The sequence below is a fragment of the Leptosomus discolor genome, chromosome 2 (assembly GCF_034619465.1).
Source record: "Leptosomus discolor isolate bLepDis1 chromosome 2, bLepDis1.hap2, whole genome shotgun sequence".
Lineage (NCBI taxonomy): Eukaryota > Metazoa > Chordata > Aves > Leptosomiformes > Leptosomidae > Leptosomus > Leptosomus discolor.
Genome location: NC_141392.1, coordinates 53,973,513 through 53,987,294, shown reverse-complemented (window position 1 = coordinate 53,987,294; position 13,782 = coordinate 53,973,513). Strand labels below are relative to the sequence as shown.

Below are 13,782 nucleotides of genomic sequence, written 5' to 3'. Positions count from 1 at the left end.
TAATATAGCTTTTCTTTACTCTTATCTTTAGAGAGTATTATCCCATAATAATCCTCATAGTTCATAGACTGTATATTTTAAAAAAAAAAAAGTTTGGAAAATCTCTTGCCATCATTCATTTAATTTTTCAAATTCTAAAAAAGGTAAAAACTAATTATAAAAATCTAATTATTTCTTGCCATGTTATTCCCATCATTCTTTTTTCACTTAAAAAAATTGTCACAAGTTACTTCTTCACGGCAGAAATTTGGAATGAAAACCAAAAAGTTAAAAAGACTTAAAAAGAATGAAAGAAATTTTTTTTCAAAAGGGACATGAATGTATTTCTACCTACCTCACTACAAAATATATGCTCGTTTGCTGAAAAAAGGTCAAATGAGGTTTCATTTTTGACAACCACAGGAATCTAGGAGAAAGTAAATTAGTTAAGTCCATAGCTAAATTATCCGGAAAAAATTAAATGAACACTAGTGTTTAACAGCAGTGATGTAAAAACGGTAGACATTTGGCAAACATCCGTTAGACATTTGCAAACTAAAGGCCGTCAGTTTGCAAACCATCCAGCTGCTTTGGTATTTCTTAACAAAAATGTCTTGAAATGTACATGTTCAGAATTTTAAAAAATCATTATATTTACCAAAAGATTAAAGAGTATCAAATGAAATAATTACATAAGTAAACTGGGATTCCCTCAATTTATTCATAACATTTGCAGTTCCACATTTAAATCATGATGATAACGCTTTCTCATGCTTTGAGACTTCCTTGGCCCCCCACCAAGATTCAAAGGGATTTGTTTCCTCATGGTCAGTTAGATAGTGGTATTGTCAGTATGAGCACTGACTTTATCAAACCTTTGACTGTATGACATAGTTTTGATGACTATTACTTCTTTATACAGTCCATTTTCTTTTTGTAAACAGTTTAGAAATAATGTACTAGGATTGTAGTTTAGTGAGCTAAATATATTTGTGTCTCTCATCACGTATTGGTGATCATTGCCTGATTCTTTGCTCACCACACTAAATAGGCTTGTTTATGCTTTCTTTTATAGTTACTAATAGATTAGGTAGCAATAGATACCATCTTAACAGCTTTTCATCACTTGACATTTACATTCATTTTTAACAACTTACAAAATTGCTAGTAATTTGGCTCAAAATACATTGGACCAAAAAAAGCATGAAAGTTTTAATCAGGTCTTAAAGAAAACAAATGCTTTCTTCATAGTGCTCTACAGATAGATTTTAAAAGCTATTTTTAATACAGATACAGTTTTCCATGGCTTTCTGGGCTGCCAGCTCTCTTGCCCTCACCCTTCAGATCCCTCTACTCAGTTTATGCATTTTGGCAGCATTTCTCATCCAATCTTTTGGTCTTGTCAATTACTCCCCTGACCTCCCCCTCTCCTTCCTCCATTAAAAATTAAAACTTGGACCTGTTTAGTGTCTAGTTAATAAAAACTGGAACTGACAAGCTGACAAAAGGAAAACTGACAAGCTTAAAAAAAGTTGGAAGGGTGGTCAAAGTGTTTTAAAACTTCAGCATTTCATCTGAAGAAAAAACACTTTAAAACTTAGATTAGCAACATCATTGTAGAACACTAACCTTTGAAATGGTAGGCTGTTTATTTTCTTTGCAATTAACTTTTAAAATAAACTGAGTGATAGCTTTGCATGATTCTAAAATGTTATGGTTACCTTCCAGACAAGTACTGTCAAAGATGTGGACATGTTCTGTATGCAGACTGGAGAAATGCCATAGTTGAAGTGAGAAAAAGTACTGTATTTCTGGTAAAGCTAATTCATGGTTTCAGGATAGCTATTTACTTCAGGTACCTGCTCAAGGGAAGCCTTAGTGGAACAAACAAGTCTTGTTTTGCCATGGCATTGATTTTTAAGTGAGAAAAGAAGAACACAAAGAAAACCAGGAAGGCTTCTCTCTGTCCAGGTTTCCTCTAAATGAATGCAGAGTCAAAAAGCAGAGCAGACTTGGAAGGATACACTGCCATGTCATTTTGCACCAGGAGATGCCGGTCAGTGGTAAGAAAGACTCCACAGAGTAACATTTAAAATGCTATTACTAGAGCTAACTATAAACAAAGGCATTAGTATAGATAACCTTATGTCCTTTTAGACATGGGGAAACCCAAGTTGTGCAGCATCAAACAGGCCTCTGATCCACACACAGCATTCTGTGTAGATCCCATCCATAGAAAGGGTTACCCCATTTTTGTATTATTGAGCTATGACAGGATTTGAGCTATTAGAGGATTTTCTTACAAGAAAACAACTCTGTTCATCATTTCTACTGTAAAACAGAATGGATGTTCACATAAGAACTCGCTGCTGCAGTCAGATAAAGGCAAGGAGACACAGATGGTGCAATTGCCCATAACAAGGGGGAGCTGTCTGCAGGCTCCTCCCTTGCAATGAGCTGCCCGAGTTTATCCAGGGACCAGGGATCACGTCCAGCACCATACAGGCCGCAAGACCAAGCTGTGCCTGCAGCACAGGTTAGGGGTTACATGGATCACTGACTCCTTGGTGCACAACTGTCTCCTGGACAGGATGACTAAGCATGGTCAAGTGGGTTTTATCTGTTGAACTACTTCCCTCTACTAATTTTCCTCTACTTGTGACATAGCTAAGCAAGTAGCATTTTTTCATTATGACCTTGCTAATTTCTTACCTTATTTGTTAAAAACTCACGTGGACGTTTCCATGAATGCACTTTTAAAGATGCTGGCAACTCTATTCTCCCTTCAGGATCCTCAAAGACATGCTACATAAAATATGCATGAACAAAAATGGAACATTTTTTATTAATTACAGTATTGTATCTTCCACAAGATGTAAAATGATATATTGTCCACATGATAATTCACTTAAGGGAAAAAATGGCATAAAAAAGAACTAATAGTATCTTTAACTCAACTAAAAGACTGAGAAGTCCAAAATAAGGATTCAGGACAAAAGGTGCTTATATTGTTCTGAGAAGTCTATGTGGTCTGCACTGTCTAAATAGGTCTATCTGAAATGTTTACTTTCTTTTCCACCTTTCAAAAAAAACTCCCCAAAAACTGTTTAGGCTTTTAAGTCAGGCACTCTTCTACCAAGTTGTTTCTAAGTACTTTTTCTAACTCACTTATTTCTAAAGCTTTTTAAATTGAAGACTAAAAGGAAATATCTAAAGTGGTATTTAGACACAAACAAAGCAGGTTCCACACATTTAAAACTGCTATAGAAACCACAAAGACCCATAATTACACAGCATCATGAATTAGCCCACTAAAGAGAGAGTCTCATATAATTTTCAAACTTTCATTTCCAAAGTGACAATTATCCTCTGTGTGAACAGAAGGTGTCTGGATGTATGATATTTGTTTACTTAATAGCACAGTGTAGGATGAGGAGATGCCTCTCATACTGCTCGTGCAGTTTCTCTGACTGAGAAACTAACCGGTTACATCATTATTGCCTTTTATTTGTGCCTGGAATTTTAAATAGCTTTTAGGCATATTATACATTTCTGTGTGTTTTGTGATGTACTCAATTTATCTTCTATAGACAAAACAAGAGAAAGTTTCTGGGAAGGAAAAACTATGATACTTTGGGTAATACTAGTTGATACTTTCATGGAAGGCAAAAGAAAATACATTACAAAAGCTTAAAAAACAAACACAAACCAGACACTCCAAAATAGTATTTTCCCCACACTTTTTTCTTATTGCATAAGTTCCTTCAACATATCAATCTGCTACAAACTACTTCAAGTACTTGAAGGAAAAAAGATGAGTTGGGGGAGAAAAAAGAACCTTTTAGGAATACGTATTTTTCTGAAAGCTTAAAGGAAGCCTTGTAGACTGGACCATACAGAATTGTATTAACAGAGCTTATATTCTGCTTTCAGAGACATCCAACCGTGACTACATGGTGTAACAGGAAAGTTTAGCACATAAACACTAGATAAACCAGAAAAAGGAGGCAGGTAAGAATGACATAACACTATGCAAAGAAACACTAAAAAAAAGGGAAAGATACACCTTTCCTTAGCGTACAAGTGCAAAAATACTTTGAAGAAGGATATCGCAGATTCAGCTAAACTTGGCTGACAAAATCAGGTTTGATTTATCTTTTATTTAAGGTGGCTGTAAGAGACAACTGCCAGGTCTCAGGAGTCCATGCTCTAAGGACAGGAGCCTCATCACACACTCTACAGGAAGGACAGGCAAGAAACAGGCACAAGAGAAAGAGCAAGGTCGAATGCACAATCTCAGCAGCACTCTGCACTGCTCTAAGAGAGACTATTGTGTATGGGTGCTTGGTAAATGAGCTTTAGTGTTCCAAGGAAAGAGCTCACTTCTGATTGATTCCTTTCCCCACACAAGAAAATAGGACTGTATACATTTTCTAAGTGCACTCAAAGGCACTGGATGCCATCACTAATTCTGTTTCTAACTGAAACACCCTATACGGTGTCGAATTCTGGCTAGCTGCTTGGATCAAAAGAGGCCACATTACAGAAGTCTTTAGACCTGTAAATTCATCTGCTGTGACTGACATATTTAACAACTCCTTTAAACATGTAAAAAGAGCAATGTTTCATGTAGCTTGTGGCTGAAGAACTGAATGGTCCCGTAAACACCTTGGAATGCCTCTTATGCTAAAAATAAAGATTTTTCAGTTACAACTATTTTTAAATTTTATCTACTATATAAATGTCTGGCAGACCTAACAGATTAGTGCTAGATAAACATTTAGGGTAGAGCCCAAAGACACCAAATGTGGCAATGGAAGAGAAGACAGACACAAAGAAAAGTATTTACTTGTCAAGTTAATGGCAACATTCAGTATAAAACCTGTATCTTCCCTCAAAAGAGTACTTTGGCCCCATACGGGTACAATATATTTAAGCTTGGAAAAAAAAACCAACCAAAATCTACAAACACATATGTTAACATACACACAGCACACAAGAATATATACAGAACAAACATACAAACAACGCTCAATTTGCACGTAAAAGAGAAGATTAAGCACAGTATTAAATGGATTTTAAATATCATTTAAAAATGCTAAGATTTTAAGAAATAGTTTTACTACTACTTTGCATAAAATGCACACACATTCTGTAATGATAACCAGCTTGAATATGTAAAAATACAGATGAGACTTGAAAGTAATTTCAAAGTTGGAAAGACTGAGAAATTTTTCTGCATCTGGTAGGTGTTCACTTTCTGAAAAATAACAATAGCCCCTCAAACCTTTCTCTGCACACTAGGTTTCACACGTCCAGAAACTGAGGTGTGCAAAAGAAAAGACTTCAACATCAGTTTTGCCCATAATAAAGATCGGTGTATTTCACCTTTTGAGCCCACAGAAATTGCAGTGCCCAGAGAAGGGACTTCTCTGACATACTACAACAGTTCAGCTGTTCCTACATCCCTTGTTTTAAGTATGTTATGAAAAAATTTTCCAGTTGCATTTTTTTAAATCATTAATGTGCACACATTAATGCACACACAGGTTAACAGTTCATTTAAGAAGCAACAGATAAACAATTAGTTATTATTATTTTAGTTTAGTAGAGAACTATTTAAACTTATTGAAAAGTTATGATTGAAAATTAATATATTTATCAGTAACAAATGTGACAAATACTCTATTAAATATAGGTACACAAAATGAACTGCAAATAATATATATGTGTCACACAGCTTACTGAAATGGGACTTTTTCCAGGTTTTTCTTTCTCTTTTCCAACTTTTCCAGTATCCCATTTTTCTGCATTGATATCTGCTTCGTTCCACTCTGGCCAAATAGGACATCTCCACTTCTCCTTAGAAACACCTACATGGGAAGACATACTTGCCCTGGGAAACAAATGGAGGCATGAATAAAAATGAACAGTATATTAGGCGAGGGTAGTATGTAGATTTCTATCTCATAAAATACCTTTTTTTAATGTATCGTAATAAAAATGTTAGTGTTAATAACTACAATAACTTTTTGCCACTAAGATAAGCAAGCCCTAGAAGTGCTAGATGGTGTTACTAGGTATAAACCAACAAAATATTTACATGGATTATACGAGGAGTTCTGCTTAAGTAAATGGGACAGCTGAAGCACAAAAGCAGAATCCAAGAGCAGTTTCCTCTCTCTTCCTTTTCCCCTACTTTAAGCCACATGGTTCTCCTTCCTCTCCTATGCCAGTCCTACCATTCATGATCCATTTCAACTCACTCATCCACCTGAAGGCTTTCCTCTTTTTTTTTTTTTCTCTTCCTTTTTTTTTTTTTCTTACTTATTTTCTTTAACCAACCAAAAGGAGCTTGCCATGGATAAAAGATATTGGGAAAAACAACTCCCACTTCTAGGCGCCTGTGAACTGCTAAACCAGCCAATTCTGTCTCCAGTTAGTTTCATTCTCAGAGCTTCTCTACTAGCATTCTCACTGCCCTCTTCTTGGGATTTACAGCTCTGGTAAAAAGTTTGCTGAGACACAAATGAGTAGTCTGGCTAGCGGAAAATGGTGTGTAGCAAGTGACACCTGAAAATACTACTAAGCCCTGTCTCCCAGAGGGTGGAAGCAGCGGCAAGGCACCTGGGGGAACAGAGACATCGCTCAAGTGTGGAGCAATGAAATTACAAACAGGGAACACTCAGCTGGAGTTGAAATAATCAAAGGACATCAAAGGCAAGGAAAAAAGCTTCTGTAAGTACATTGGCAGCAAAAGGAAGACTAAGTGTGGAAAGTGCATGTCTGCTGCTTTATAGGGCAGGGAACCTAGTGACAAAGGACACAGGAAAGGCTAAGATACTCAGTGCCTTTTTGTGTCTTGGATTTTGTTAGCAAATTTGTCTCTCAGGCCTCCCAGTCCATGCATCTACTAACAGAGTCTGTGGGAGTGAAGCATTATCTACACTAGAGGAAGGCAGCTAGGAGGCACTTAAGCCAACTGGGCACACAACAGCTCCACAGGACTAGCTGGGATGTGAGCAAAGGTACTGAGGGAGCTCACTGGAGTCACTCCAAGGCTCCTGTCAATCATATTCAAAAGACCATGGCAATCAGGCAAATTTTCTGATGACTGCAAAAAGGCAAATCACAGTCATCTTAAAAAACGAAGTACAGTGCTTGGAAATACTTTAATCTCAAAAGGACAAGGACCTAAGCAACCTGATCTAAGCTGGCCCTGCTTTGAGCAGGGAGTTGGACGAGATGGCTTCCAAAGGCACCTTTCAATCAACTTTTTTCTGCGATTCCATAATACTTCATTGTCAGCAATAACAAGGACAAAGACATGGGTAAAAATAAAGATTTCTCACTGTCTAGACAATAACTACATTCATCCACAATACCAGTAACTCTTACTGGAAGACAACTGTGAAAATTCAATACCATCTGTGCCTTCTGCTGTGCAAATAAAAAATATAGCTTCTACCATTCTAACTGGAAGGAAGCTGTATTGTCTGGAGTAATACGTTTTCCATCTTTGTCATCTCAGTCACCTATAAGTGACCTCCAGCCTCTCTCTATCATGTCTGATCTTTCGTTAACTGTATCATTTTTTTTTCCAGCATTTTCTTGAAGACTCAAATGATGCTTCATTCTATATTCAATAGTACTCAACAAGCAATTGAAAACCCTAAAGTGTCTATCAGTTTCTTCGGATTACTAGGAATTTCTATATCAGTTCCAGTTTAAAAGAATCCGCTGAATCTGCGTTAACTGCAGACAATGAAAACCAGAACGCTAGCTGTACCAACAGCTCCAACACTTGTGATATTTTGAAACTTTGCCCCTTTCAACATTGATTTAAATACAACTCCTGGCAGCTTCTTACATATACTTATAAGCAAAAATGACAAGTTAATTACCTTTTTCTTACTTCAGATGAAATATGAATGACATATTGTAGCAATTTTGAATATTCAATGACTACTTCAATTTTTTGTATGTTTTTTTTTCTCCAAGCCTGCATTTGCTCTACTAAATATTTTTATAGACGCATGGAAGTTTCACTCAATAATGACAATAATGATAATAATGATGATAATAATAATAATGATAAAAATGTTTTCAAGCCATTCCCAAAGAAAATTAAATAATAATTGCAATAATTGCTATAAGATTTCTGACTGCTTTGGGACAATAATGAGATAATTAAAAAGCACATTTTTAAAAAACAACAAGATATGGATAGACTTGCCTAGCTTATTATCACACTATGACACAAAATTGCTTTCCAATGTACTTTGACATAATGGAACACTCTCAACACTAATGATGTGCAAGACATGGAAACAGCGCTATCTATGACTGAGATGTCTAAACTAAGTTGGGGAAGCCCAATGTTCCTGCTTCTGAAAAAGGATGATTCAATAAGATTTTGGGAAAATTCATAAAGAACTGCAATTTAATTGGACTCAAAATATAAACAAGTAAGTGAAAAAGGACAGACGAATTTATTAAAATACTGTATTTGAGTAAGGCTATTAAGAAGTTCCTTTATTGCAAGAGTTGAATAATATAATTCATTGAGAATTCTTTGAAACAAACTAACAGACACAAGGACAATGCAAAACATTGTTGGTATTTTATACTCAAACTGGATAGCTTCATTGTGCAACAGTATTTAAACACCAACTTACTGGAAGGCTTCTTTTTAATCCTGTGCTAAACCCTAAAGGAGAAAAGGAAGAATACATTGCCAAATGAGGGAAACACTATGAAGTTGGCACTAATTCACCTCTGACCCTCTAAGCAGCTTCTCCAAGAATACTGGTATAATTGATATAGTGCCAACAGGGGAAGTAGGGAACTGCAGGACAGACAAAAACAACAGGGAAAAAAGTGCAGACAGATTGCAACCTAAGCTTTTCTGAAGCTTCAGATTTAATAGAAAGTCAGGACACAGGCCCACAAGGTACTGCAAGCATGCTCTCAAGTTAAACATAGTCATTTAGTCTGTAGATGTATACACTTTAGCTGCTCATCCACTCTGTAAGCAAGATTTTGTCAACATGGTCAATGGGGTCTATGGAGTAAATACCTTCTTAAAGTACATAAATCTACCTGTAAAGCATCTATGACCATTCCTCACAGAGGGAACCCAACAACACTGAAGGAAGACTTCTCAAGAGAATTACAGAAGTATTGGTATTTCATTTCAGAACAGCATGGCTACTCCACCTTCTTTTCACAGTACTCATGCCACTCTGGATCAACAGACAATAATAATTCTGTGACACTATGGAGATTTTTTAGAATTCAGGAAGACACCATTTTTTCTATTTCATTCTTTCCTCCATACAAAGATTTAATACTCTCTTTCCTAACTCTCCCTTGCAGAAGTTAAATGCACTTTTAATCTTCCTTAGTATTTTGATGCTGTCACTTTCCTAAACAATAAAAAACAAAACCGAACCCCAAAAAGGAAGGAAAAATAATTAGGTTTTCACTTGTGCTTAGATGAGCAGATCTGAGGATGAAAATGAGACATCTTCCCACAGTCATTTTGATGGGAGTGTTTGAAACAGATAAAATTATTTAATAGTTCAATAATAATGCCAGTACTGTTTCCACAATGACTCTGAGGCTTTATGCAGAAATCTGGTTGGAGCCTTGACAGATAAAAGTGCTTCAGCTTTTTCTGTCTCCATGCCTGTACTTTGGAAATTTTGAAAAAAAACCCCAGGGATTCCACCACATCGATGACTTCTTCAGGGTTTCTGGTTAGTTATTTGCATAGGGATATATCCAATCTTTTTTATTCTTTCTTGAGCCTTGTCATTGCTTATGACACAGGTTGCAAAGATGATACTTTTTGCAGCTACAATCTTTTTCTATTTTCATTAAGGTTTCACTTGTTTATTTCTATTAAACCTACTTAAGTTTTGAAGTTTAATATCTGCTTTATATTATCACCCTAAGCAATCAATATGGAGCTTTTCATGGACTTAGAACACAGTATTGGGATCTCTGCCTGATGACTGAGATGCAAAATTGAAAACTGTTTTGACTGATTTAACGAATCGCTACTCAGCAGTTGAGCTACAGTTACTATCTATGCATCTAACTTCAGCTGTGGAGTAAAATATCTGTTTGATAAAAGCCCATTTTGAAGAATCAAAAGACTGAGCATTGGTACCTGTAACAGCAACTGTTTAAAAAATCAGCCATTTTATTTGCAGTACGATACATCTATGTGGTACAGTGTAATTAGGAATTTATATGCTAGCCTTTCTGTAGACAATGATCGTTAGTTTTGTCTTCATTTGATTTACTTTATTAAGAATTTGTTTATCTCCACAGCAAGGCATTTGTCGCTAAATAATTGCCAAAAGGCATCACTTCATCCCATCTTAGTGCTCCCTGTAGGTGTTTCAAATGGTCACAAACATAACCGATGGCATGTTTGAAAGATAAAATAAACTGCATTTGATCATAACAATATCCCAACAGAAGACAAAATCTATTGGATGCTCATTATTTTCACTTTGTTCCCTGGAGAGCGCTGCCAACCTTTTATTGTTCATTAAATACTACCTATTCTTTCCATGAAATGTCTGCAACCATTACACTGTAAAACTTAATTTCATTCAAAGCCCAGAAAACACACTATTAACATATATCTGACATCACACTGACTACAGTCCTTGGCATGACCAATAATTAATGGAAATGATTCAGTAACAGGACATGATATTTAGGTAACTAGTATCTGGCATGACAGTGAATGAGGCTCAAAGCTGAAACTTTCATCGTTCTTTCCTTCTTCGACTTATCTGGATGCTCTGAACTCCTCCATACGTACAGTAGTAAGAGCTGTCTGAAGGAAGAGGTAGGAGTGAGGAATCTCACATCTCATATTCCCCACTGGATACCAATGTTGGGTCAAAAGGAGACGAGAGTTTTGGGCTCTTTCCACTTACCAGGAAGCAGTAAAGAAAAATGTGTCCCCTCACTTGGATTGTTTCAGCAGTCAGAAGAAACAATTTCTGGCCCCAGTAAAGACTTTTATATCAGGAAAAAGAGGGCAGAGAACAAACAGATGGCTCAGCTTCTCCTCCAAATGTGCCCTGTGGGGAAGCTACTTAACTTTTCCCCTAAACTCTTCAGAACTCAAAGACAAAAGGCCCCTTTGAAGACCTTATTTATGGCAGAAAGTTCTTTTAAACTTTAATCACTGATTTTTTTTTTTTAAATAACATCTGAATGTCTTAGAAACCCACAGCAGAAACCATGGCAACACTCCAGTTCATAAGAATCTGGAAAGGATATGAGAACATTTGACCAAGTATCAGTATCTCTGTGGCAAAATGATTTGCTCTTTTTCTTCATACCTAGTGCCATTCCAGAAGAGGAATGAACAGAATGAGTCATGATCAGGCGATCCAATAAGCAAAGGCAATACAGTCTTCTCTTTATTATTGCTACAGTCAGTAGCAATTACAAAATAAAATCAAAATATATATGTGTTGTTATTCTTATCTTTATTTGCCTGCATATTAATGGGAGATGAGATGTTCCTTCTTGGTTCGCTTTTGAAGTTATAGAAGAGGGGAAAAAAAGCTACATGTCAAATCCCTTGCCCAAAATGTACACAGTGGTGTTTCCTGGACATTATTTCAAAGAAAAATTGATGGTAAGTAGTGGCCTAGAAACATTGTGGGTTTTAAAACTTTTTTTTTTTAGTTTGTTCTCCTTATTTTCAGCCTGATTCCATTTGTTGCCCTATAAATATTGTCTGAATTTTGGTCTTGATAATTTTAAAATTCCAGCTAAATTTGAGTACCTTTCTTTAAAAGTTTGGATGAGTTCTCATCAACACAATTCAGACTTTTGCTATTTTGATCCATTTATATCAACTATACCTTTTTCCTGTATAAAAATTATGGTTAGTGGAGGTGACAGGCCAAGTGAACAGAGTACAGACTACCGTAAGCACCGAGGGGTCCCAGCTGCATCTTATAGTCTTTCAACAAGTCACAGATTTGAGTGCAATCTACATCTACATACAATTTGCAGGCCTAATTTCTGTTTGATCAATGCACTGACCTTCCAACTAGCAGCAAATGACTATGGGTTACATAGTCCTCAGTCAATGCTTCAAGACCAGGAGCTCTCTACATTATGATAGATCAGTTAAGATCTCTGTTCAAGTACAGTCAAGAAAAACAAATAAAACACCAGGATGCATTAGAAGCAGGATGTCCAATACAAGAAATTAGTCCAACGCCACTCAGGAGGATCAATTTTATGTGCTTTGCATGAAATTCTATGTTTGGTTCAGTTGCCCTAGCAATGTAAAAACAACTTTGGAAATTCAGTGACAGGCAACAGTTCAGAGCACGGAGGAATAGAAAGCATTAATGTATAAAATACCAAGTACTACAGATAAGAGTGTATTATTTATCTGTTCTCAGAAGAAAATGCATCTAACATGAAACACAGCAAATTTAAAACTGGCAAAAGGAAACACCCGACTGCTCAGAACATAATTAGCCAGCAGAACTCTTTTTCATCAGATGCAACTCAGGTGAGAATAATGATCTATAGCTTCTGGAACAGCCTATCTCAAGCAGCACATACCTCTGTCAAACTGAGGACAAAAAAAAAGAAGAAAAGGAACCTGGAGGATCTAAATTCCACTCCGCTGAGCTCTGTGTGAGAAACCACTAACCGCACAGTCACAGAGCATCCACTTGTTCTGGTTGTCCTCCGAGGCAGGAAGCTGAGGATCTCTTTACAAAACCTTCTTTACTGTACCTGATTCAAAGACTTTCCCCACATAATTCTACAGCACCTTAGAAATTATGGAAACAGTAACTTTTCTGAGTTTGTTTCTCCCAGTGTTTCCTGCTAGAAAGATTGAGCTGGCCTTAGATTCAGCTGTAAGAATGCTGGGGAGATTGCAGGACCTCTTTCCACACCAGGATTTGGGACTCAAGTATCTTCGAAGAACATGGCTTGTGCTTTGCTCCTTTTTTTGGCATTCTTCCTTGTTGGATTCTGTAAAATCTTTCTGTGCCTTCTGTATGGCACCTGGGTAATTAACTAAGAACTAAAAATCTCTGCATGGCAAAGCATCTCAGTACTTCTGTGGATTTAGGTCAACTCATTTACAAAGCTCGTAGCATGCGTTGCTAAGAAAACCAGGAAATCCCATTTCTTCAGTGGTGGTTACAGCAAGCTCACAGAAGAAGCTAAAGACCATTCTGCTTAAGTAGATGAATAATCCATGGCAAACAGAGTCTCTAACACGATATTTTAAGAATGCTCTCCAATTTCAAAACATTATTATTACTATTTTTCTTTTGACAGCGGTTTTTCTGTTATGCAGTTCTGCTGAAAGCTGCTTTTCTCTATTGCAGTGTTCACTACACCATTCATTGTAACAGAAGTCTAGACTTCCATCACACAGTCTGCACAGTCTCCAGCCAATGGCTCAAGGAGAGCATTTGCCTGCAAGATCCTCTGACATTGCTTTGAGTTCTGCAGAAAGAAAAACCCAAAACTAAGAGCAGTAAGGGAGCATAGCATTTAGTGTGATATTGCCACCGGTATATTACTTAATGTTTTCATGCCCATGAGTCCACGAAGTTTGAAATCTACAGATCAGGGTAGGCTGAACTCTCGGGGGTTCATTGTTTTAATTAGAATTAACTAGGAAAGCTAATTTGAATACATAATTTCCCAATTAAAATGTAATCTAGTTAATCAAAATTCAATGAACTGGTCGGCTTATATGCTATTTTAATATGAATATCGTAT

The 13,782-nt window shown here is 36.5% G+C and overlaps 1 protein-coding gene across 1 annotated transcript in view; it reads right to left on the bottom strand.

Moving 5' to 3' along the window:
• Positions 1-13,782, bottom strand: part of ADGB (androglobin) — a 122,616-nt gene that overhangs the window by 98,559 nt on the left and 10,275 nt on the right. The window contains exons 2-4 of the mRNA XM_086460412.1: positions 5,725-5,875; positions 2,692-2,784; positions 335-406 (exon numbers count right to left, since the gene is read on the bottom strand). Of these exons, the coding sequence (XP_086316538.1) occupies positions 335-406; positions 2,692-2,784; positions 5,725-5,875 (316 nt within the window). The remainder of the gene's footprint in view (positions 1-334; positions 407-2,691; positions 2,785-5,724; positions 5,876-13,782) is intronic.